This window comes from Solea senegalensis, linkage group LG8, assembly GCF_019176455.1.
Source record: "Solea senegalensis isolate Sse05_10M linkage group LG8, IFAPA_SoseM_1, whole genome shotgun sequence".
NCBI lineage: Eukaryota > Metazoa > Chordata > Actinopteri > Pleuronectiformes > Soleidae > Solea > Solea senegalensis.
The window spans coordinates 15,461,263-15,483,554 of NC_058028.1; the positions used below are offsets into that span (position 1 = coordinate 15,461,263).

General features: G+C 39.8%; 1 protein-coding gene across 2 annotated transcripts; it reads right to left on the bottom strand.

Moving 5' to 3' along the window:
• Positions 1-1,467: 1,467 nt before the first annotated feature.
• On the bottom strand, positions 1,468-22,238 carry fam168a (family with sequence similarity 168 member A). Of its 2 annotated transcripts, XM_044031704.1 has the most exons (8): positions 22,046-22,238; positions 10,602-10,709; positions 9,857-9,948; positions 7,153-7,233; positions 5,121-5,266; positions 4,819-5,005; positions 4,011-4,137; positions 1,468-3,796 (listed from the first exon to the last, which is right to left on the bottom strand). In XM_044031704.1, the coding sequence occupies exons 2-7, from the start codon at positions 10,661-10,663 to the stop codon at positions 4,025-4,027; spliced, it is 681 nt and encodes a 226-aa protein (XP_043887639.1). In that variant the 5' UTR covers positions 10,664-10,709; positions 22,046-22,238; the 3' UTR covers positions 1,468-3,796; positions 4,011-4,024. The 2 variants fall into 2 exon arrangements, with proteins under 2 accessions (XP_043887639.1, XP_043887640.1); XM_044031705.1 differs by lacking the exon at positions 10,602-10,709.
• Between the last annotated feature and the right edge of the window lie 54 nt (positions 22,239-22,292).

Here is a 22,292-nt window from a genome sequence, read left to right on the forward strand (position 1 = left end):
ATAGCTGCTATTTTCCATGGGTTGGTTTGAGGGCTGCAAAGGTCAGAACGATGAGAGCAGAGAGGAAGAGGAGGGGAGGAGGAAGTGATTTTAGCATCACTGAATGTGGCAAAAGTCAATTTACGTTTGAAGGAATGCAATAAAAAAAAACTCCTCTGCAGAGAGTTGTGGCACAAAGTGTAAACAGGATTAAAAGGATAGGGTGAGAAAGACAAAAAAAGGTCACATAGGCATCAACAACATTGTGAGGAAACAAGGACAGAACACGTTCACAGGAAGCAAGACATAACAAGGACTCAGAGAATTCACCAGGTACTAAGGAGAAGAAACAACAGTTGGTGAAATATGGCACAGAATGAAGGGCACAGAGGTGGTGTGGGCTTTCAAAAAAAACATCACTCCGCAGATCTTTGCTCCCACGAAACGGAGACAGACAGTGAAATTCACAGAGGAACGCCGCCTATCTCAGTTCTGTCATTCATCCTCTCCTCCTCCAAGGTCTGTAACTTCAAGCAATCGGAAAAAAATGTGGTCATTTGGTGGCAAGACCTTGCGCAAGCTCTATATTTACAGACCGTGTGTGAGCGAGACTTTCCCCTCGGTGACAGACGTGAAGGGAGACACAGATGCAGACGATGAGTAAACGAAATGTTGTTAAGCACAAACAGTAGCTGCCACACCGATGCAACCATGCTTAGCTAGAAATACATTACTGTACCACTTGCTGTATAAATATACTGCATTTTTTTCTTCTTCTTTTTTTTAAACTTAGAGATCCAATGCTATAGTTAAATACACCTGAATATTATGCATACCCATTATGCTTAATTGAGGGAAAGATGATTAAAAAAACCAAAAACATGTAAAGATTAATTGAGAAATACTGACACAAGTAGTGGTTGTTTAAATAAATCCTACCAAAAAGTAACATTACTGCTGCTGCATGAAAATCCACTTTTCTTTTTTCCAGATTCTTACATGATGGAAACATTTTCTGACCCCTTCATGTCAATAGTAACAGCCACTCCATGTCTTCTAAACTACAGGGGTCAAAGACGTGTAGTTTTCATCCGACAGCAAGATATTATCTGGAGAATTACCCTACTAGTGTACAAACATCTGGACTAAGAATTCATCAATACACTTGACCTTATTGTTTTATTTTAATTTTTTTTTTGAAATACAATATAAACTGCGCTTTGCTCCCCGTTTGCACTACAAAGCCTAGGTACCTGTTACTTAGCGTTAAATTGTAGTCATTGAGTCATCGTTATGTTGTGCAATATTTCCCCACAAAGTTATTCAAACACCCCAGACATCTGATATGTTCTACTCTTTCTTTAGCAGTAAATGTAATAAGAATTATTGACGGCTGCTAAGAGAGCCTGTATTTCATATTTAAGTGATTACGACAATAAGCATTTTTTTTTTCTTCTCTCAAATCAATTCAAAAAAACGCTGATAAAATAATTAAAAACAGCTGGAGGAATCCCCTCTTGTTTTATTGCAATATATCAAACCACTTCATCTACATACCGGCACAGTAAATGCTTTTTTGATGAACCAACCTGTACGCTACAGATCAGTAACATGTGGTTTGAGTCCTTTTTTAAAAAACACAAAACAAAACAAAAGAAAACGCCACAGGCCTCGCTCCAATTATCAACTCCATCCACCAACCACCCCTTCTTATTTTTACCCCCAGTCAAGGACCAATAAACAAATGATTCAAATGGATCATCGTACTGTGTGGATGTAAATATCCATTTCACATATAATCACAGTAAACAGCTGTATATTATCCCCATGTAAAAACTGTTTTTATTTAAATAAGATTGATGCTGGACTCTAATGGAAGAAAAAAAAAAAAAAAAAGATTCTTGCAGATTTAACCCAGTAAACAAAGTGATGACTTAAAAAGATAATACTGAATACTAAAACTCTAAAAGCCTGTCACTGGCCCTTAAAAGTCGTGCTACTACTTTTTTGTTTTTCTAATTCTTCCCTGGCCTCCCCTTTCAACCCAAGTAGCTGAGAGCCTGCATCAGCAGTCTCCTGCTCCTGCCGTGCTGTTACAATCTCGCGCAGGATTAACGACAGAGTTTTAAAAATGTGACTAGAATTATGAGCTGCGGTGACATGGACTTAATGTGGGCACATGACAGCCTCCTGACTCCCTAAATGTGGGCGAGCAACACGTCCGTGTCGTCTCGTTCGGGTGTTTTTACCGCATTTATAGCACGAGTGGATGAAATCCGTTCCGTCGCCTTCCATTATTTACTGTATCCTCAAAGAGTCTGTTTTCCGTTGGCACGGCATTTGATTATTAGTCCTCGTCTGGGAGCAGGAAGGAGGAGACAATGACACACTCAGGAGTGAGTTATCAACGCCGCTGTACGTTGATAGTAGTGTGAGTGCAGCTTCTTGCCGGTAAGATGTCAAAACTTTAAACGCCATGTACCTTGGAATGAAATTACAGACTGTGAATATCAACGCCACCTCCCTTGTCGCCTGCTCTCTCTCACCCCCCAAATCTCATCCTGCTCTCCTCGTCTAAAGCCAACGCAGTCCCTTTAACCTCCCTTCTCTGTTTGGCTGTGTCTGCCCAATGCGCACCCTAGAAATCCACGTGTGTGTCGATCAGGTAACAACAGAGCTGGGGGGGGGGTGCTGTACATTAAGTGCCACCAAGTGATCGCGTGTTCTGCAACACACGGCACGCGCCCCCCGTGTTTGTGTATGCGAGCGAGCATGCTTGCTTGCTTGTTCGTGTGCGACAGTGTGCATGACCCCCCATGCCATTGACTGGTTAATTAATACTTTTTTTTTAACATTTTCTTAATGCCTTAACCTACACTAACCACATAAAGAAGCTGACGGGACCCGAACAACCTTTGAAAATATCGTCTGGTGAGGTTAAGGTTTTAATAGTGTCAAAACATACTAGCCTGCATAGTATGTAGGATGAAGTAGGTAATGCTTTCTAAAGGTGCTGTGCTAATGTGGACAAGGTGGAACACGCAGCAGGGCGGTTGGTGGCCAGTAAGTGCTCTGCTCGTGGCGACACAGCAGCTTACAAGGAGACTGAATGACAGGAGGGTGAGTGACGGACGACTGCCAGACAGATGGCCACATGCTGGAAAACGACTGAGATTAAGCTGGAAATGAAACAAAGCAGATAAAAAAAGACAAAGAGAACCAAGGTAGCAAAAAAAAAGTAGCCAGAAGGAAAATTCAAGCAATTCGGTTGAGTGTGGTTAAAAAAAACACCAACAAAAAAAAACACTCAAAAATAAAAACGCCTAATCATGTTAAAACCCTGTGCTGATACCTAGTTGTCAAAAGATTTGGCAGCATACGTCAGTAAGTCTTTGTAGTGGATGATGGAGATGATAATGAGGAGTAAGTGCCCAATATTTTCCAGCCAACTGAGAAGCAGCAGGCAGGACCACACACCAGCACAACACAGAGACAGGAGCGACCGACACCCGTGATTGGTCAAGAGTCCTTCTGGAGTTCCAATGACAGACACAGCAAAGGAAAATGAGGAAGTAAAATAAAAAAAAAACAAAAAAAACAAAACATACAAAATAAAGTAATGACTGGTTGGCAAATGAACAGAAAAAAAAAGCAGCTTCTGTAAAAATGTTAAAGAATGTCGCGTAACAATAAAAATAATAGTAAAGTGGCTTTTGCACTTTAGTTTTGTTCTTGCAGACAGGTGCCGAGTTCCCATGGTTACCAGCGGGAGCCCGTGTAAGATTTGAGCAGTTGCATACGATGGTGGACTCCAGATCTGGTGAGAGAAGAGGAGCAGACGCACACATTTAAAGCAAGCACTTGATTTAAAGATGGCGTCAGAAATGTGAGGCAGTCGTTTTTTTTCCAAGTGAGAGAAAGAGAGAACAAGTGGAACAAAGAGAGGAATGAGAGGAGGAGGAGGAGGGGGAGGGGGCTGTAATGAACGTTTCAAAGAGGTGGATTAAAACCGCAGCAGGGCAGAAACTCACATGATGGGTGGACTCTACCAGTGAGGTGGTACGTAGCTGTACCCAGGTGTCCCCTGGGGCCTGTAGGTTGGCACAGTAACTGGGTGTGCTCCAATAGGTGGGTGCTGGGGCGTTGTCAACAGAGTCCCTGCAGGAAGTTCATAACACCATGAATGACCTTTAATTCACTTGTAAATATGCGTATGTGTAGCATTTCACTCTCCGTTTTGATTTTGATTCAATTTTCCTCACTTACTCTTTTGGTGTACAATGTCAACATCGTAAAATTTGTCCATTACCATGTTTAGACCTTTTGTTTTAGACTTTTACCTGGGGTGAAAAGGTCTGACATCTCCTGTTTACAAGTGGTTTTCTGCAGATTTTCAAGCATGGAGGCCTTATATATTGATATGTGTTGCCAGAAGGTGATGGCAGTACTTAAACACCGGTATATACACCGGTTGTGTGTATACGCCGATTGAGCCAACGTTGGCTGAGGCATCTAAGGTTGCAGTAGGTCAAGCTACACCTCTTGTCCTCCCACGTCAGGGCTCTTGTTGGTGCCCCAGGTACTGGGTAGGGTGAGAGATAGCGGTGACTCCACCTACCCATGTAAAACAAATCATGTCTGAATAAGGCTTTAGTTGAAGCTCTGGTGTGTTACCTTCTTTGATTTTTGTTGTTGTGGATGTTATTATTCTGCCTCCGTTTAGTCTCCATGAACAGAAATGATGGAACATTATTTGTATAGACCATCTTAACATACCGTCAGACCTGACTGAGGGAACGTTTTTGTGTATAACTGAAATAGATATTTGGGAGTTCCTACCTGCACTCATAGCCATGGTTGTCCCAGCTACCATTCCCATGGCAGCCATGCCATTGTTGCGAGGAGCAGGTACGGGGACTGGGGCAGGGTAGAGGGCTGTGGAGGGGATGCTATTGGGCTGCACCACAGTGGTGTGATGGATCACATGAGGCTGAGCCGCATACACTGGCTGAGTATAGTACGCTCCCTGTCGAGGACACAGGAAAACATTGGTGAAGCCACATGTGCATTGGTGTGTGTGTGTGCGTGATATTAGCTTATTAGATAATTGAAATGTGTACTGGCAGAACCTGTTTTCTTACCTGTGCGTATATGTTCTGCTGAGGATAGGCACTGCGGATGGGGTACATAGCTGTCGGGTATGGGGTAGGGGTCGGGGTGTAGGGAGGTGGTGCACCATTTGACTGAGTGGGTGGCACTTTGTATGGGGTGCCTGCTGGAGTATATCCTAATAAAAGCACAGAAAGGAAAGACAATTGATAAACAGAAAGAAAAGCACATTCAAATCATTGATAAGGTTGTATTTTCTTCAAAACTATTTACAATGCAACACGCTGTCAACATGCAGACAGCTGACATAGCGTCATTCTGCAAGTTCCTCTGAAAACCTTTTGTCGATCACATTCTGAATTATATATCATGTGGGGCCATAACTTTACTATAAGATTCAATATTAATAAATACTGTAATCAGTAATTAAGGTAGTGCTGAAAGCTAATGTTTCATGATGGCACACTCAAATATGTAAGAGTGTTTATTTGAATTGTAAACAAAAAAATAAGTGCTTGGAGCAGAGCCGTATCAGTCACAGCAATGGAACACCAACTTGAGATGTTGTCAGCATCCAGTCTAATTCTAGTTCCCCTTTCCTACAGAATCCACCAGATGGGGTACTGGTGCCACCTTCTGATGCGGAACTCAGAGAACATCACAGCCCATGGGTTGCAAGTCTTAAAATTACTAATTTGGTCTGTCTAAAGAAGAGGCTTATAAAACAGCTCCTCTGCCTTGTGTAGGGAGAAGCCAGTGGACTCTGAATTTTAACCCATTTATATGGACTTCATTCAAGGTAAGACGACTACTAGCTTCTAGGGTTTAAAAAGAGACTATTCAAACAGTAAAAGCATTTGAGTCAGACTACATTTATAACAGGGCTCTGCCTTCCAGAGTGCAGTACCTTTAAACGGCCACCTGGAGGAGCCTGAAGGTCAAACATGCTACTTGCTAGCTGCTGCAGCAGAGCTTATGAAAGCTTCTCTCACACAAGAACAAGTGAACAAAGAGATGCTGGAGCGGCTCTGTGTGTGTGTCTAAAACTGTGTGCATACATACCCTCGCACACACTCTTTGCCCTAACATGCATGCAGGGCATTAGAGGACAATGGTGTGTGACAATTACACAAAAGCCCTGCTGACGGAAAACAGTTTGTCTATTTATATGGTCTTTAGAAATAATGACATTGACCAAGACCGTTCTCAATTTCATCAGACCATAACCGGCTTGTCTGACAAAAAAAATCAAACGTTTTAATTTCACCATACATTAAGCGGTGCAGAATGAGCAAAACAACATCCTCTGTAATGAGGTTTTGGTCGTCGGTTGTAACAGAGCTGCATGTGCTTTGTCATTGTCTACCTGATGTTTTGTTGAGGAAAAACATAAAACCAAATTGGGGGAGGGGACGAGAGGAGAGGGGCTTAAAAAAAAAAAAAAGAGCACGGATGAAATCTACAAACCCAACCAGCCTTGGTAAGATACTTAAAATTCAGAACAGTGAACATTTTCCTCCCGCTTAGAAATGTATGTCTTCAGAGATGTACACTTCTCAAGTAGGTTGTGATTCAGTTGATGCTTATACTTTCCAAGACAAATCCTTTCATATTCTACCAAATAACCATGTTTTCTGCATGTATACTGAAACATAAAAGGTACATTTAAAAATGATTATTTCATTTCTCATTCAGGGTCCTCATATCTACTTATTCTTTACCCTGGTTTTGTTGTTTGTGTGAAACATAAAAATTAGTGCTGTCAAACGATTAAAATATTTGATTGAGATTAACATCTTAATATATTATTAATATTAATAAAGATTTGTATCTATTCTAAATGTCCCTTGACTTCTTTTTGTCCTGTTATTTGTTTCTCATTTTAATGCTCTTATCAACATAGATAAGTGGATCGGCTTGCTTTGTGCAAATGTTTCTGTCACCTTGCATATTTTGAGTTATTCCTCCTTATTGTGAGAGCTAATAAAAATGTAAAAAAACACAAACAATATCATGAAAAGGTCTGCGTGTCTTGTGCGAGTGTGTGTATGCGCTGTAGCTCACCTGGTGGATACCCAGGACTGCCTGTTTGATACAGGTTGGGTGAATAAGTGGGGGCCGTGGCAGGGTAACCTCCTGGATAGCCTGTGGGAGGTCGCAGGAGAGAAAATATCAGAAGTCGGAACAGAGAGGACCACAAACACCCTTGGGTATTTGATTCAGAGCAGCAGAGCACATCTACAGTGCATGTGTGAAGGGGGCTACTCTCTGTCTAAGTGCTCAAAATACAAGCAAACAAAAACATTTCACTCATAAAAAGATGAAAGATTGACAGAGAGGAATTACAAGAAAGAATGTAATTGAGAGTACTGCTCTCTATAACTGACAGTCACAGTAGTTTCTACTGTAAGCACTGTACACATCAAAGTATTGTAATGTGGAGACAGGCGCTCACCAAGCATGGTTTCTCATTCCAGACAATTTGAGAAACACTACCAGCTGCCACAGCACAGCTTCTTTTGAAAGGTTTGACTCTTCGCTTGTTCAATTCACCCTGTGCGCTAATCTAGAACCTTTATATTAAATGATAGCCATTCTCAGTGACTGGGTTATATGACTTCACCAGTACTTAAGATTTATGTTGATATGATTTAAATAACACGCATAAAATGAAGCTGTGATTAATGTATCGAAGATTTCAAGTGTAACTTTACAAAACAGTATTAGGTTTGAGAAATGGCAGTAATAAGTCAGAAATGTCTCAGCATAGACAAATTTTCTCTTCTTTCTCAGTCTGTATTGTGATATAGCAAAGGACTATTAACTGTCATTAAAAGCTCATTTGAATACTGAAGACAACGCGAGGTTGCAGCGGTAACATCGTGACAGTATATCTCAAAATTCAGTCCGAGTAACACTTAACATCAACATTCAAGCAGGTTTTGCATAAATGGAGATCCATATTTATGAATCATCATAGCATTTGAATGTGTCTGAGTTGAGTGGTTTCAAATCAATTAATATACGAGATGGAATGTTGTTTACTGACATTCATCTGTCAAAATCTCGCTGCTCCTCTGGCTGGGTCCCATATCTGTCTCGTTTACAAGCAAAGGTAAACTCAAATCTAATCTAATTTTACTCCAATACACCTCTTTGCAATCTAATACACAATTTGTAACCGAAATATTTATCACACCTTCAATCACATTTTACATTCTGTTCAATAAATGAAACATATAACAGCTTTGAATAGATACAGAGAAGTGCATTAAACAAGGTTTAGGAGTAGCTGGAAAAGTTATATTATTATGGAGTGGTCTGATTATCTCAGCTTCATGTTTTCACATTAGATTACATAGCAACACAACAAAACCCAACCAGTTTATTTGGATATAAAAGCGAGAAGGAGCAACACAAAAGTCATCACCATGTTTTTTTCCCCCCTTTCCCTCTGAGACAGCTGAGATTCAACATCAACATCAACATGTGATGCACTTTACCGTTCCACACAGAAACTGACCAGCGCTTCATACAAGACTTTATAATCTGTGACTGTGGAGCCTTTTGGTGCATCTCATCAACTAGACCTAAAATGTTTGTTTTATTCATCGTATGATAACCATCTCAGAAAATATCAGGGTTTCACTGTATTTCACAATTGAAATGAAAAATTGTGTGGGAGGTTGGCCCAGAGGCTGCATTTTCTGCACAGACTCACACTGTTCAGGGTGTGCACTTGTATCATGCTAATATTCTATTCAGCTGTGTTAGAAAGCATCATCAGATATGGTCTGGTAGCATGGTACGGCACGCACTCAGTCCAGTTAAAGTGACGTACCGCAAGCACGGTAAAGAACACAATGAAAGTGATGGGCAAGTAAGATTATGCTTCCCTGAAGTCCACCTATGAAGACAACACCACCTAAAATACACCGGTTGCGGAATGGATGCACTGCGGGATAGATGTGCTGTGGTCTGATTCGCACAGCTTCTGCACGGCTGGAGTTGCGAGACTAGGGTACCTCTCACGCAGAAATACACTGTATATGTTGTAAACACAACAAAGGGAGCAGTATTTCTCCCGACCACAGAAATAGGAGCACGCTGGACTTGCGAGGACTCTTTCAATGATGTAGTTAAGTGAAATATTATTAATATTAAAATATTATTTTCCTACTTCCTGAAATATACTGTATATATCCATTTCTTTTACCGTCTATGTTGTGCAGCTGTTGTAGCACTTCTTCCCAAGAAATAGTATATCTGATTTGATATTTTACAACTTTAAGCTCTGCATTGAAATGTGTATGTAAAAAAAAAAAAGGTGCAAGTATGAAGACAGAAATGCACTGTTCTTGCTGAGAGAGAAAGGGAAAGTGAAACAGTCTATGACATTTAGGAACAGATTGGTAACCCTCATTATTTTCTGCCAAATGAAAATAATCTCAACTACATACATACACAGCTGGACCTTTAAAGTATTCATAGAAAAATTGGCTGTGTGTGACATTTATTTATTTATATAAATAATATTGGAATAATGCATAATGTACTGATTAATCCACATCCACGTGAAATTAATGATGTCTCATCATGGATTATCAACTTCTGTGCATCTTTTTACAGACTGAGGTTTTAAATTTAAACACACTTTTGAAGGATGGGTGTTCCTGAAATGGGCAAATATGTTTGATGCTTTTCCTCCTTTGCGAAAAGGGCAAATCCATGCACTGATATGGTGAATTATAAATGTCATTAGTTTTACCTGCAAAGGCCATGTTCTTGGGGTTTCCGTATGGGGTGCCAGGCTGAACGGGGCTGTAGACTGGATTCATAGCTGAAGCTAATCTGTTCTTGCTGAGAGAGAAAGGGAAAGTGAAACAGTGGTGGAGAAGGGGGTAAGAGGAGATAAAAGAAAAAATGGAGGGAAGAGAGGCATAAGCCATGTAAATTGGGAGAGAAAATTGTTTCATTTATCAAGCAAACGCACACACATTAATCCCACATTCAGAATCTTAAGGCAAAAATCCAGCTGAAGGATTTTACCAGCATGCAAAAAAAATAAAAAATCCAGCCCCACCTCAGGTTGGCTCAAAATAAGCATGTACTCAAAGTAGAGACAGAAAATCACATGAGGACATAACACACTGGAAATAATGGTTTCCTGTGTGACATAAAATCCACTTAGCCAAACGTTACACGCCTGCCTTATTTTCACTACTGCAACAAAAAAGGCAGGACGGGCTCCAGCAGCCTGGTTTCCACTGCACTAGTAAACAGAAGAGAGGCCCCTTAAAGTTTAAGGTGAGTGAGAAGGCCTTATAACAGAGCGGTGTACACTACATCGCTGATGAGGCATCACAAGTCTCAAAATGGTGATGAAAGAACCACAAGTAAGACTCTATTATTTCAACTTACCTGATCATTGAGAATATGGGCATGGGACACCGGACATGAGTGTACGTGTGTGTGTAATTGGATGTTTGTGAGTGTGCATGCGTGCCCCGTACCTCTTGTGCGTGTCTGGTTGATACATGAAACTGAATTTGTCTGTGGGATGCCCGCTCGCCATTCTTGCTGTATGCAAATGAGGAAGGAGTGGAAGTGGATATGCAAATCTGAAATTAAAACAGCGAGAGGTCATGATTACAACGAACACAGGAAAAAGAAAAGGAAAATAAACAGCAAAAAAAAGAGAAAAAAAAGCAAGCACCAGTGCAATAGCAAAATGGTTAGTGAAAGCAGCAGGGGAGACGGTGAGGACAGCCTGTCTGAGTGAGTGGCTGCAGTAACTGCTGGCCCTTTAGTGACCAATAAATGCACTTAATAATCACAAGTCTCATAATTATTATTATTGTCTGTAACGTCTCCTACCGTTTTGGTCAAACATTTGTCGACATTGTTTGCGGCGCGGTGTATTCTAGCAATCTTTGCTAATTAGAGAGAAGTAGGTACGTTTTTAATCAGTGTGTATAAAAAGTGTTGAAGTGAGGGCCTGTGTACGAGTTTAACAATTACTGTTAGACTAGGGCTGGACACGTAATTGGTGTCAAACCGTAATTGCAATTTGACACGATGCAATTTTGCAAATCACAAAGGCTGCCATTTAATTATTCTATTTTTGATTGTTGTTTTATGCCAATTCATAAAATGTTAACACGCTTATTGAACACAACTAATTTTTAACTTATTATACATGCATTAGAGTACAGCAGTTAATATTTTTTATGGTGTCATGTGGTCACGCTCCATTATTATTTTGAATCTTTGACACAGTAAATGTTCAACCAAAGTTTGATCATTTGTTCAATACCATATTGGTATATTTATCTTCAGGGTGTTCTGAAAGAATGGTTGACTGTGGGGTGTCAAGCTAATGAAGTATTCAACACATTAAAACATAGCATGTGTTAAAATATGCAAGACTGTGTGTAACATTTGCCCCAACTACTGTTGTTTTTAATTGGCTGGGGTATTGTGGTTGTCGGCCTATATCACAATACCACAACATGGACATTAGCATCATAGTGAAAGTCTCACTTAATAAACACCCAGTACATATATACCGTGTATGTTACATGTATATAATGTGATGTGCTGCACATAATGTTGAATACAAGCAGCAACGAAAACATCGAGACGGCTAATGGAAAAGCACTACACACCCAGTGAACAGGAAAGTGACAATGACAAAGAGCAAAAACAACAGGACGGAGAACAAAACATATAATACAAAAAGCAGAGTCTTGCACCGGGACATGAATAAGCAGGATTCAAGTACAAATGAGCCACAACCAAAAGAGCATCGCACAAACACAGAGCCAAGGAATAAATAGAGGATTGGTGTGTGTGAGTTGTATGTTGTTTGAGTTTATGTAATATGTGATATAAAAATATCGATCGCAATAAACAGCACAGACAGCAAGACTATCAAAACCCTTTCTACATACTATCATACACAGATCTGTGAACATGCAAGACAAGTTCAATAAAAACCGATCCTTTCCACACCAGTGCTTCACAATCACTTATTGTTGACATGATTACATCTCCACCATCATAATGCCGGGAGAAACACTGATGCCAGCACTGCACATGGGTGTCATTTACTGCGAGTTGTTTACCTTTATCAGAAAAAAAAAAAGATTATGTATGAGTGTATGGCGGATGTGTAAACTCAAGAACGCTGTTAAAAACAATAAAACTGAAAAGAAATTGACAAATCGTCACGTCTTTAATAGCATTCAGCCTAGTGTCAGCTGTCATCATCTCGTCGGCACCATTTGTTTGAATATAAATCTCCATTTAATGTTGCTGTGCATGTACAAGATCAGCTTATCTTTGTCAAGTAATGCACAGCCTCCATCTGGTGACCAAGTGCTGCCCTGCCTCTACCACTCACAGCAAGATCCACCATCTGTCTTCAGTGAGCAGCAGTTATGGTTTGTCCAAAAAAAAAAAAAAGGGCTGGTAACGATTACGGTCTGCACCCGTTTGTTTTGAAAGTGTGATGACCAATGAGGAAACTCCGTAGATTCAGCTGGACACACACACACCACACACACACCACACACACACACACACACACACACTTTGTGTGTTCAAAGCACAATATCCTCGATTTTCCCAAAATGTTTCCCAACCTCACAATGCAAATTTAACAGTGCGCTCATTATCTCCATTCTGTCAACACTAATCTGACCTCATTATACAATCTAGTTCCGTGGCGAGGGTTCACAAATATGGAAAAATGTGGGAATCAATATCATACATTTTCTTTGTGAAAGGACACTTGTTGACTACTGTTTTTACCTTTGAAGTTAGACGACAATGTGACAAGTGTCAATCCCAAATCCTGTGTTGTGCTGTGTCTCGTCTCATGTGATTTCTAACTCAAACCAAGTTGTCCTGTGTCTGTTAAAGATCCAGTGTAAAAATGAGTAAAAATCTCAAGCCATGACTAAACAAAGGACCCTGTCCACCTCTCCCCTCCCACCTGCCCTCTCATACTAGAAATGATGTCTTCTGTTGCATAGTAAACATGCAATATGCATGCTCTGGCTGGTTTGTACATTCAGGCTGCTGGAGAAACATCAGGACAGGGATGGGCCCCCTGTAAAGCAGCCTAAAGAACACGTAAAGGGTGTATTCTAAGGTTATGACAACCAAATGTTTTTTCTAATATAATAATGCAGTTATACAAACAGCCTTATGGGTAGTATATTCAACCTCTGCCAATAAAACCTCCTAAATGTTACACAGTGGACCTTTAGTGTGTAGAGTGAGGGGAACAATAGCCATTAACACATAGACAGGTGGCTGAACCAGCGCTGAGGTCTTAAACTGCAAACATATACATACCCAATTACAGCTGTGAATGAAAAGGGATGTGTTCAACCATTTCAGCCTGAAAAACTGTGTGTGTGTGTGTGTGTGTGTGTGTGTGTGTGTGTGTGTGTGTGTGTGTGTGTGTGTGTGTGTGTGTGTGTGTGTAATGGTGGTGAAAGTGAATGGGTGAGAACAAGAGGGACAACACAATAATGTGTCTAATGAGCTTGTGTGAGAGAGAAAGAGACACACAGAATGACAGAACAGCATGTGATGAGTCCAACCACAACTCCCTTTGTTTTTGTTGGGAGGGGGTTGGTGATGAGGTGCACCAGGCTGTCAAACACTAAAAAAAATCCTTTCCTAACCAGAAAACCTTCTGCTCAGCAGGCCACAACTAGGATTGTGAAACAGAATTCTCTTGAGGACTTATATGTATCTGTAGAACAGGATGTAAAAGAGTGGAGTGTCTACACATCTCCATGGCGTGAGAGCATTTAAGGGGCGCGAGGCACACTTCAATGAGAAAAGAACAACCATTTCATGCAAACTTGAACAAGATGAGGCGCTTGCTACCTCCACTCGTAAAGATACTGTGAAATGGTTGATTGGCAACCTTCACAGAAAACATATATCATTGATTCATACGAGTCAAAAATGAAATCTGCACATTCCAAGAGTCAAAGATCGATTCAGTTTATCATTAGCTGGATATGTTAATTATGATAAATAACCGACACATCCATGCAAGCTCACTGTATCGTGTCCCCGAGTAAAAATTTAACAATATTTTACCCATGTCACCCACCCACCCACACCCACACACACACACACACACGACTTCAAAGACAGCAGTGCACGCAGCAGTGTTGCATCCCTCCATCAGTCAAAGGACAGCCACTCCGGCACTGCTGATCAAACTGCATGTGATGTGAAGCACTTCCACTTATATGTTGACAGCTATTATACCTCTCTGTGGGTCATGGCAATCAAAGCAGTGACCGTGTTGGCTCCATAACAGCTCGCCATCCTCTATATGGACAAGTGTCTCAAACTTCCATTTTGCACCTTGTGCACCTTTGACATTGTGATATTTTACAATGCTTTATGAAGTATTGACTAAACCAAAATGAATGGTTGCATGTGAAAATTCATAAACTCATATTTTAAAACATGCATTATTCCAAAGCGTATAATTTCAAAGCGTAAATTTTTTTGGAGAAAATATAAAGAGGTTTCTTATTAAAAACACACTTTCTTTACTAACAGTTATAGTTCTGGTTATCCAAACACTGACGTCAGATTTCGCTCCCTCTCCCACATGAACACACACAGCTCAGGGATCCATTCATCATTGCCACTAACATTATTAAGGAGAACTTATCACACATTGGCTGAACAGAATTATTTCTCAGGTCTTTGTGAAGCCCAAACTCTGTTACAGGGAGTTCATTTGGTCTGATCTCACAAACTATAGCCTCAAGGCCAGCTGTATTAGCACTGTGCTAATAGAGCTGGGGATAGTGTGTGTTAATATTCTGTGTGAATTACACAAAGTGGCATTCACATCTTGCCTTTTTACAACGCAAGATCATGCCAAATTATTGGCTTATGAGTATGTTAATGTTTCAAAACAATAACACTGGCTACCCTTTCCATAAAGGGAGATTCCTGCAGCCTGAGGGGAGCAGAAGATGTATTAATGAGGGAGGAGGGGATTGTGAGAGGATAAACCACGCACGCGCACACACACACACACAATTCCTAGTGAACACGTACAATACAACACAACCCCCCGCTGACTATGCTCCCACACAATACCTCATCAGGCATCTACTCTTAAAGCAACAAATCAAAACCAGTGGGCATTATCACACTTCAGCACAGGAGAGAATAGAACATAACAGCTTTTTTAAATCCTCCAGAAGCAAAGCATTTCACATGGGTCAGATACAGGGGAAAAGACAAGAGGGGAAGGAAAAAAACATAAAACAAAAAACTGCTGTGGTTAGTTAAGAGCTTCATTGTAATATATTCTCTTAAAGACCAATCAAAAACCTACATAAAAAAATAGTCACATAAAAATGAGTTACATTCCTACCCAGGGAGATCGTTTCATGCCATTCTTCCAATCGCCAGCCTCATCAAGACTTTTTAAAATGCCCTTGGACAGTCAAACGCAAACACTTTGCTTTCTTTGCTTTTCCTGCACCATTGATCAGACCACCTGAGACATTAAAGGTCTGTTTGTTTTATTGGGATCTGGAAAAATGTCACAATTTATTAAAATGTCCTGACATTGCATAGACAATTTTAACACAAACAGGTTATTCGCAGCTTTTTCCAGCAAATACTTGGTATCAAAGTCCCTTCAAACTCCAACCCAGAGAAAAGGACCGCAAACAAAAAGACAGAATGTGAATAAACATCACCTGCTTTGGCGAAATTCAAGTTTATGCGAGATTCCATCAGAGTTGACATAAAAATGGGTTCCAGTGCTTTTAATATGGCAGCAATCAAACCAACAGCACGATATCGAACAAAGCACAGGCTGACAGACCGACTAATAGTGCCCGCTATCAAAATCAGAGCAAACATCCATACTGAAGTCCACAACTACATTCTTCTTAGTGCAACATTAAAAGGCAGTGATGGAATCACAAACCCCCTGTCTTCCACAAAATCAGACCTGCCCCATACCAATAGCTTCTAACAGCTCTGTGCTATTTTAGATCCAGGACAGCTTCTACCCTTTTTCTCTGTGCTGACTTCCTCCTCCTCCTCCTCCTCCTCCTCCTCTTCTATTCTCCTTTCCAAAATCATCTCATCAGTCACACATCTCATGGGTTTGCATCCCTGGATTACGTGTCAGTACTGTGCCAGTCCACTGAAATGGAAATTCTTTAATAAACAGGGTACATACACCATGAAGGAAATGCCCTTCAGCATTGTCCATTTATTAATGCTTCATAGCTACTACAAAATTGACGGATACGAGACACGGATACACATTTTTGGACAGCATATATCTTTATAGGTTGACAAAACAAAAATACTGAGCTATTTTTCAGTGTAATATCAGTGTCAATTAAAGTCTTCACACCCTGTACTAACCCTACAAAAGGTTGCATGTTTATATTTTGTTGCTAGGCAGCTTTAAAATCATAATTTGATGCATGGAGAAATCTAATTTATGGTGTAGAGAGAAAACTAGTAGTACATATATGTGATATTAGATGAAATGCAGACAGCGGTGAAAAAGACAACACACTTTTAGAATGGTCTTCATTGGATGTTTCTTTCCCCAAGTTTCCTGAAAAGCGGATCAGTAATGCAACTTTTAATGAGTTCTTACTGCAACAAGGGAATTACAGCACTAATATTATGACTGCAATGTACTGGAATCAAGCCTAGAAGTCTATAGTGATGCTGGCTGCCAATGAGACACCAATTACACACAAGAAACAGATATTGTTGGATGGATGACAATTCAAAAAAAAGTTTGTCTATTGATATCAATAGAATACTCAAACATTTTCTCAGAAGAGCCAGAAAACCTTTTGGGGCAGGGGTCTCATTCTCAAATTACCTGGGGGCCAATGAGCATCTGGTGTGGTCAGGAGGGGGCCGGTCAAGTGAAAAGTCTGGGAAGAACTGCTCAGTAAGGGTGGGCGACATGAGTTTAAAGTTATAACAGGACATTCCTTTACCATATTGAATTTATGTGAGGACAGTTTTGTAAGGACACAGAATTTCAAAATAAAAGCATTTATTTTGATATGGAAGCAGTGAGTCTCATTAAAATCAATTGGAAGGCCACAAGTTTGAGGCCTCTGCTTTAGGGTCTTGAGTGAAAACTAGTTAAAAAGGAAATAACAAGGGAGCTCATTTTCCATAGCAACAGTGTCCTGATCACATGGGGCTCCAACTTCATAACACATGCACCCTGACAGGGGAAAAAGATAGACATAAAGGTATAAGTGAACAGCACGTGCAAATAAACAGCTTTATTACCAAGGACTGGGCAGGTAAACCATCGATGCCACAAGGAGATATACCAGCACACAGGCATTACTGCCTGGGGTGAGGTGGGTGACAAAAAAAAGACCACAATATTATTTAAAACAAAGTATTATTTTTAACAAAGAGCAGAGGAAACCCCTTCTACACTGTTTCACAAAAGCACAGGTGTTACTGGTAACATTAACTTTGGCCGTGTCCAATATGGGATAAAATTGGGGAAATTTACATTCCCTACATCTCAATACTGAACAAGCATTGTTTTCTCAGGTGCACAAACTGAGTAAACAAATGTGTTTGTGTAAATGCATTAAGAAAAGTTGGATTTGTAATTATGTGTCCCCCAATAATCATATCCAACTTTATAGAACTACTTTTAATGCAATCCGAGAAAGGGAATTATCAATCCATAAATTAAGAAAAGTAACCAGTACTTGCAGGATTGTTGCGGTAAATGAATAACTAACTAAATTTAAAAAAAACTGTAGACATCAATACACATTATGTGAAGTACAGTTCCCAACAATGTTCTAAATGCAAATCTTTGCATATGAAAAGTTTTACCTTATTTTTCTATGTTAGTTTTTTTATACCATCATGCTTGCATTTTGAATGATAAAAATACTTAAAATCAAAAATTAATTCAATAAACAAGCCTGGTGAATATAAATAAGCAGTCAAGTTGTTTGGCCAGCCACAATCATTAATGAAGAGCTCTGTGGAACTTTCTTATAGGTTTTCAATAAAAAAAACATTAATTGTCTGTTTATCCATCACAAGTTAGTTTTTAATAGTTGTTAAAAAAAACAGCATCAATGTGTTAATCTATTGAAGTGTAACCATATCTTTGAATGTATAGTTTGGTCAGCTATCATCACTGAGAGCAGGGTATTCGTGCGTATGTTATGCTTGTACAGCATGGTGCTTCATACAAGCACAAACACGGTGAACTATTGTCATCAGTACACATAACATTGGAGCTCATCAATATTCATATCATCTTCAATCATTTAGGCCAGGGACCCATTTTATACCAGGTTTTGGCACCTTTCCTTTGGATATGTAAATCAATAATATTGAACATGTCAGATTTGCAACATGATTGACGACTGAATAGACGCATACTTTGTTTCAAGAGACCAATTCCACCACACATTCTGCTACTTTAAGCCATCTCTCACCTGCCTGAACAATGTGCACAGTTGCACACACATTGTCATATGTTGCTTACTGTTCAGTGTCTGTCAATTCTTTTAGAAACCATGTTTCCGTTGCATGACTTTGAAGAAGTTTAGAAAGTAATCTGGCACAGGAATTCTGTCAAGATATAACAAGTAAAAATTACTAAATAAGACTACTTAATTCATTAATAAATTGTTATTCTCTAACACGACAAGATTGTTAAGTTTAATTTACTAAAAAAGACCCAGCGTTTAGTGTGTTCCCACTACAAAGACAATGGGTAATCTTGTGTTGCATCTGTGAAGTCCTCTTGTTGTTGGTATGCAGTGAAAATGTCACAATAATGTGCAAGAATTTTATCTATTGCTCTGATAAAAACTAAAAAAAAAGCAGAACATTGTCAACAGGGAAGGTGGCGTGTGACAAACACCACCAGAGTCTGTCAATAAGCTGATAGAGAGTCTCAGAGTTACATACACTTTCCAATGCAGAGATAGCAATATAAAACAAAACAGAGCTTGTTGACAAAGAGGGAAATATGTTGCTGGGTTTTGACTTTGAGGGAAATGTACTAATTGTCAACACAAGACTATTTGTAGGTCATCTTATCAAAAATGGAATGGATATACTGTAAGGGCATTCTTTCACATGATTTTCTTTGCCATCATAGAACTTGGGTGCAGTTTAAGTATTTTTAAAATATTCCCTTAAGAGTTGATCATGAACTACTATCAATGGCCAACAATGTCAGGGGTTTTCATCTTCAAATGCAGTAAATTAAATGTTTGTCACTGAACCATGCAGATGTTCTCTTCTGCCGGCAGCCTCCATAAAATCCATGTTGGTCATCAAATTGTGGGACTAGTCGCTGGACACGATCCACCAAGCTGCCTTCTGCCAGGGTTTTGTTCATAGATCTGTGATGAGCTTCTCATTAAGTTGCTCAAACCACAGGGGGAATGAAGTGCTAGAAAGACAACAGTGCATCACAGAACCACTGACTCTCGTAACATTAAGTGACTCAAGCTTTCGGTGGTGTGACAGTTTTATGGTTGCATTGTGCCGCCCACCATTCATGCTCAAAACATGCCAAAACCCACTCCCCCTCCTCTTTCCCTCTAGCGTGGCAGACAATGGTCACCTTAGAATGAACATTAAACTAGTGAACACAGATACTGAGCACACATTAACATCAATTCATTGTTTTGAAGTAGTACTCTGCAAAAGTACATAATATTTGAGTGGAATTATCCAGCCATCTTTACTCCCAATAAAACCTCAACCTTGGGACACAATTTTTCTACTTCTTGGTTTCACAAGGGGCTTAAAAAGAAAATAGACAATATTTTCTAATTACTATTACCGGTACTATTTTTTGGCAAGTAAAATCAAACTGATAGTGCCTCCGAAATCCCTTTAGAGTGATAAAGCTTTGCAAATGAAAAGGGATTAATTATCAGTCACTAAAGCAGTTAACCCCACTTAAAAGAGAGATGATCACTTAGAGGATATTCATTTCACTGGTAAGACTACACAAAAGAAAAACAAAACAGAAAAGTAATCCCACGAACAATGCAAGGCTGCATTCAGTCCCTGTATTGTGACAGAAAGTAAAGCAACACCGTGTCAGCTGCTGCAGCTCTACTTATAATGAAAATTTGACAAAAAAAATGAGCAGGAATAATTGTAATCACTAATCTGTTAATCAATCTTTGCTTCAATATGTAATATGTCAGTGTAAATTCAATAATTTTGTCAAAATAAGCAATTCAAGCTATCAACGTGGGTTCTAAAATGTGCATTTGTCTAACGCTTAATAGACTAATCAATTCAATGAAAATTACACAGATTAACAGATAATGATTATCATTAGTTGCAGCTCCAATTGCAAAATTGATGGCAACATGGCAGATCTTTAAAATTCTTCATCTGGCTGTATTTAACCTAGAGAAAACTGTTTGTTACCGCCTTTATAAGTAATGGGCATTGCTGTGCTTAAATCACCTTAACTCAGTTTACAAGCATGTACATATTTTTTATACATTTTTTATTATATATAAATATATTTTATATATATTGAAATATATATATATAATACACATATACACACACACATTATTATTTGACGTTAATTAGATTTTTGAAATCTATGAAATATATTCAAGTAAAGGGAATATTCCTCCTGAGCAGTGGGGTTATAATTCAAGCAAATTCCCAGGTTCATTCTTATTCAATCCTTCAAACACAAATCCCATTGCTTCATTTTACATTATTGTTTTTACAAAACATTATTTGCGTTTTATTTTTTGTTTAGCCTTTGTTTTACTAGAGTAACCAAGCTTTAACAACTCACAAAATGTTACGGCGCAAACACGCTAACACTTTGTTTAAACCTTATTGTTTTGTATGTGTATATGTATGTATATGTGTGTGTTATGATTATTTTTGCCAATCTATGTATGTAGTTTCGCAATAATATTTTGTGTATGTTTCTATGAAATGTTGTAGTATGTTTCTTTATAGGTATTCCGTTTTGCAAAATGGAACTAAATTATACAGACGTCATCAATTATTTTGAGCAGCGAGTGAGAATGGCGTGTATAAAAACTCTGCTGGAGAGAAATTAGTTCCACTCTGAAATGCAGTTGTTTAGTTCCTAACCGAGGTTGTAGCCTGCAGCACACTGCGCAGTGTGTACAAGCATTCGTGTTTTCCACCATATCAGTGATTAATATGTAGTTATGTGCATCATAGAACGGCATGCACTGGCTACATTCCACCGATAGTCAGCAACGATAAAACAGCCATGGCTGGACAAAAACGGTCACACTCAAACAAGCTTAAGACACCATTTTGAAAATCCACCGATTTCTAGATAACAACTCCCGAGATGCCATCTTGCCAATTATCACCAGATTAGCATTAGCATCGGGTATTCGACCATTCCGAGGCAGCCCGTGCAGGAATCCGTACGGGTCACACAATACAAACGTTAGCTTAACTCGCAAGCTAGCCTGAAAAGACAACCGCTCACGCGCCGTAGCATCCCCGCATCCCTCAACACACGCTGCTAAAATTGCTAATTAGCGTGCTAGCTGAAGTACTGGAAGGCAAATAGCAATTACAAAAACACCCACACTGGGTCAGAGCAGCGTGCACCGCTACAACAGCGACCAACCATCACCACTTAACTGCAAAACACTCACGGTAAAACCATAAACGTCCGGACAACTAATATCAGTTTGATTCCGCTATTTGGAGCTAGCTTGCTTAGCTTAGCCCGCTAGTTTCCCCACTGTAGCCACTAGCACGGAGGACAATTGAAGAGATACGGAGGAGGAAGAAAGGGTAGAAAAAACGAACAACTACCAGATCGACACATAAACAATCCTGCCATCCATAATAAATAGTGGATGAGACTCACCAAAGTCACTCGGTGGAACAAAAGAAAAAGATTTCCCGTGTGTGTACGTGCTCACTCTCTTGTGCCTGGTTTGCTCTGCTCAGGTCGGTTGCGGACTGGCTCTGCTACAGCAGCGTTTTGTTGGGCCAGTAGCGCTGGGAAGACAGCTTTCACCCGAAGAGACGGCCACTGTGTGGGGGATGGGGATGCACTGCCGGGAGGGAGGGAGAGAGGGAGGGATGCAGGGATGCAAGGAGAGAGGAGGGGG